The sequence below is a fragment of the Nansenia antarctica genome (genome assembly GCF_963989245.1).
Source record: "Nansenia antarctica genome assembly, chromosome: 16".
Taxonomy (NCBI): Eukaryota; Metazoa; Chordata; class Actinopteri; order Argentiniformes; family Microstomatidae; genus Nansenia; species Nansenia antarctica.
In genome coordinates, this window is record NC_137686.1 from 25459860 (window position 1) to 25464859 (window position 5000).

At 45.7% G+C, this 5000-nt stretch overlaps 1 protein-coding gene across 1 annotated transcript; it reads left to right on the forward strand.

The window, feature by feature from the left end:
* Window positions 1-2470: 2470 nt before the first annotated feature.
* Window positions 2471-3244, forward strand: LOC308172185 (RING finger protein 228-like; the record flags this gene model as incomplete). The annotated part of the gene is made up of 1 exon (XM_080547095.1): window positions 2471-3244. The coding sequence occupies one exon, from the start codon at window positions 2471-2473 to the stop codon at window positions 3242-3244; it is 774 nt and encodes a 257-aa protein (XP_080403221.1).
* Window positions 3245-5000: the final 1756 nt, after the last annotated feature.

Genomic DNA, 5000 nt, shown 5'->3' on the forward strand with positions numbered 1-5000 from the left:
TAATCCCACATGAAATTGCCTGGGAGAGGGAGTGACTAGGGGCCTGCTGTTTGCGGTTATGGTGGTGGAGGTGGTGGTGGTGGTGGGGGTGGTAGTGGTAGTGGTGGTGGAGGTGGAGGTAGTGGTGGGGGTGGAGGGCGTGGTTGTGGGGGTGGTGGTGGTTGTAGAGGTAGTGGTGGTGGTAGTGGTAGTGGTGGTGGTAGTGGTGGTGGTCGTGGAGGGGGTGGTTGTGTTGGTGGTGGAGGTAGTGGTGGAGGTGGTGGTGGAGGTAGTGGTGGTGGTGGAGGTTGTGGTGGTGGTGGAGGTTGTGGGGGTGGTGGTGGTGGGGGTGGAGGTAGTGGTAGTAGTGGTGGTTGTGGAGGTAGTGGTGGTGGTGGTAATGGTAGTGGTGGTGGTGGTGGTGGTAATGGTAGTGGTGGTGGTGGAGGTGGTAATGGTAGTGGTGGTGGTGGTAGTGGTGGTGGAGACACACACACACACACACACACACACTCTCACACACACACACACACACACACACACACACACACAGTGTCTTGGCCAGGGCTCACTTGTGAAATCGCCATGTGACTTCTCTGGTTAAATAAAGCGTCCATCTGCTCTGTCCATCCCTGTTCACATTCCAAATTTCTAATTAGTTTCAACGACTGTGAAAATGTTGCTTCTCACCTGACCTGCCAGAGGAGGAGGGGTCCCCATAGTTTAGTTTATTTATTTATTTAGCACATGATTTAAAAAAAAAAAAAAACAGTGCAAGGAGGGAACGAAGCCCAGAAGGCTTGTACATAGTTCCACTCCCGTCAATACCCAAGGTTCAATATACTACAAAGAACACTTAATACATGTAAATAAGACATGAGAAACCACAAACAAAATCATATCCAACGTTGCTTCCTACAATGACTGACTACAGCTCCACCCTGCACAGTCACACTCTGTATACTATCTTTATTACGTTCTGTTGATGTTGATGTTGGTGTTGAGGAGGCATTTCGGTGCATTGCGTACTTGTATTCAACGTATAATGACAAATAAACCAAACTTGAACTTCATGTTCATGTTGTAAAGCACTTTGTAATAAACTGTCTTTGTAAAAAGTCTGAAATAAATATCACTGATTGATTGATTGATTGATTGACAAAATAAGTATGACATGATGCTCAACCTTGATCCCTCTGGTTTGGCCCTCAGGTAAACATGGTCATTGTGATGTCAGCGTGTCAGTCTGTCACCTGTCAGAACAGAGGTTAGATCAAAGCACAGGTTAAGTGCTCAGTGTCTCACAAAAGGCTCTGAAGTGAGGTGTGTGTGTGTGTGTGTGTGTGTGTGTGTGTGTGTGTGTGTGTGTGTGTGTGTGCCCTCAGGCTAGTATACAGACAGCAGTGAGCAAGCAGCCTTCTCTCTTTCTCCAGTATAACCTACTTAAAATGAATCAACACAGACCACTTTTACGATATTTATATGTTTCTCATGTCTCGCAAATAGTTGTTTTTGTGTGTGTGTTCTTTTTTTTAAGTAAAAAAAACAAGCAAACTTTTTTAGGTTTTAAAATGCGCATTTTATTCACGTTTCACGTCATGAAATTACCCAATTTGACCCCTTGTCACAGATCTAAAAATACTACACACGGTTTGCAATGCCAAACCCGTAAATATCACATTTCATCAAGCGTTTAAGTTGAAGGACGAGCGGCGAGCTTGAGGTGTCCTACGCTTCCTGATTGGAATGTCTGTCGCTGTCCAGCCGAGACGGTGCTGAAACGGCGACGGAGCGCCTTCTGGTGGCAATTAAAATAGGATTAATGTCATCCACGCAGTGACAACATTAATTCACTCACCCCAACGGGTGCATGTCGTTTTTATTTAGTCAGATAGGCGGCCGAACGATAAATACAACAACAACAAAAAAAAAGATAGGACGATAAATTGGGTTATTTCATTGAACCAAACGCAACAGGTAGGTATCTTATTTTGGAATCTAAACGTCGTTACCTGCATTAGGGCTAATCTGATCTGTGCATCTTTAATCTGTCTGACCTGCCTCCGGTTGTGCCCTATAGTTGTAGTAGCCTAGTTCTCCAGACGATCCGTGATCTAACTAACACGGTCCCGTCGGGGGAACGACTCTCTGATCGAGACGTTGATTCTTGCCGGGCTGAGCAGCAGGGGCACTGTGCACGGTGCACGTCCTAACCGAGCCAACAAAGGAAACGCCATCCAAACCCAGCGAGGTTACCTCATCATGCAAGTTCCCCTTCCGCGTCAGTTACCGTATTCTCAGCTGTATTCCGGTATTTGAGCCCTATACAGATTCAGAACCCACGCAGAATTGGTGCCGGTGGTGGGGTGGGGATTAGGTGTGGAGGGGAGCTGGTGAGCTGTTATCAGCAGAGATGATCTGATGTCTGATGATCAGATGAGAAGTTAATTTGGGTGAAAAACTGGCTGGCAAAGGATGACATGATGATGACATGGCAGAGGCGGTGAGTTTAACGGGAATAAGCGGAGGACCCGGGGACCCGCAGAATGAACACTCTTACCCTTACGAGGAATACGAGTGTAAAATATGCTACAACTATTTCGACCTGGGCCGTCGCACTCCCAAGATCCTGGAGTGTCTGCACACCTTCTGCGAGGAGTGTCTCAACACCCTGCACCTGCGGGAGGACCGCGGCTGGCGCATCGGGTGCCCGCTCTGTCGCCACCGGACCCCGGTGCCGGAGTATCGGATACGCAACCTCCCCAATAACACTAAAGTGACGGATGCTTTCCCTCTCTACATCGAGGCGGTGGACCCTCTTCTGCCCCAGGACAGCCTGCCGGCGCACCCTCCCCCTCTCCACCCAGACGCGCTTGACCACCAGGCGGGGGTCCCGTCCGTCGCCGTGGTGGGTGGCTCTTCGAACTCTCGCGACAGCGCCGCGGCGGGGGGCTACGAGAGCTGTCAGAGTTGCAGGCGCGTCGCCCTGACCACGGGCTACGTGTGCACCGTCTTCACGTTCCTCTCCATGCTGGTGTTGCTGTTCCTGGGTCTGATCTTCGTGAACAACGTCACTGTCGGCCCCCCTCCCCCGTCGCTGCCGGCGCTCGTCGGTCCCGTGTGTCTGTCCGTGGCCAGCATCCTGGCCATGCTCTCTATAATCATCACGTGGTTAACCTGCTGGTTGAAATATCGAACCGAGAGACCCCCCCGGAGGGAGAGGGGCTTCTCCTCCAGTGGCAGCAGAAGAAATAATGCTTTATAAGTTAGAATTATAAGGTTCTATCTCCATTTTTGTCAAAATTTAGTTTTTTATATAATCTGATCCATTAGGTGTTTATTAATGCCTGTGTGGTGTTATATTTTTTAAATGTTGACATTTTTGAGTTAGTAATTCATAAAATACAAAGGTTCCATCTCACAAAACATAATGGAATGTAAAAACTTTGTCGCTCAATATCTCTGAACTGCCCTAAACGGAGATAGAACCTTATCATTCTAAACTCACGAAGTGTGGATTCGCCTATACCTACTTCTGTTAGTTGATTACATGTGTTCACGTTATTGTCACATCACTGTCACTATTGATTGTCTCAGGTCTGATGTAAGACCTCCAAACCACCATGACACCTTCATCTTCAATGAACTTCAGTCTTCAATATAGAACTATAATGGTTGCGATAACCTACTCATAAGCTGTACTTGTTTTAGTTTTTTTGGACCAATTCAAACTTCTTCTCGTCTTGTGTGAATCTTGTGTTGCGTGTCATAATTGTCTTATTATCATAATCAGCTCATCCCTCATAAGCTATCATGTTACCCCTGGCGGGCTGTCCTGTCTCTCTGACTGTGTATCATATTCTAACGCCCCCCTCCCATGTCACATGTGTCTGTGTCACCCATTACTGCATCTACCAACCAATAAAACATATTGTATATAAACCAGTTTCGTCTGTTTCTGATTGCATAATTGCATGTTACTGTGGCTTTATGCATAACAGGCCTTCATAACAGAGATAGTGTTTGGGGGCCTGCTACAACGCTGTAAGTAATCATTTACATTTACATTTTTGGCATTTATTCCTTATTCCAAAGCGACTTACAACAAATACTTTTGACTAAGTAAGTGAATCATCTATCCACCAGTCATAGCAGGAAAAGGTAATCTATGCTTAGGCCAGGGGCCATTGGCAGAAGAAGGACGGTTTTTTTTCGTTTTTTTTCCCCGCTCTATGTTTGAATGTTATGCAACTTTATTGGCTACTTGTTGAGTCACACTGACCCAAAGACATTGCCCTTGCACCAGTGTAGACCTGCTATTCAATTAGTAGACTGTTGGTCGAAGGCCCAGATAGTTTAGCTAAACACCAACATGAGAAGTGTTAAATAAATGAATACATCCCTCGTATGAAATAAAGAACATGAAACAAGAATTTCCTATTTTCTTAAATTTATCACTGATCTGACCAATCTGATCTGATCAATGCAATGTGTTACAACGTGACATTGAATGAAGCCACGCAAACTCATTCATGTCTTACAACATAGGTCGGGATGATGTATTCAGAAAATGTTAAAATTGCCCAGGTTTCAGGCCTACGGTAAGACAACTCACGCCCTCTTGTGGCTGAGAAAGGTACTGTTGTACTTCCAAGACTAGAGATTACTATGCCAACCAAGCAACCAACTACGTTAAAGGTCCAGTATGTAACATTCAACCTTTCTTAGAATGTTCCTCATGGTTGTCATGACTACTTTTTATTCAGTAGTGACCAGGGAATGAGATCCGTTAAAATATAATAGTTAATTTACGAATGCTGTCTTCATACGGAAAAAAAAAACGTTTTCTAAAATGGAGTGTTCTACCTGACACTTTGAATAACTAATTGACTAACATGTTGTTACTGGCCAGGAGTGTTTGAGGGAAATGGACTCACCGAATATGGCCATTATATCTCTTGTGGCTGCCTCTGCGAATTTGCGAGCATGTAGAAACACAACAGCTAATGCCCTAATCCCTT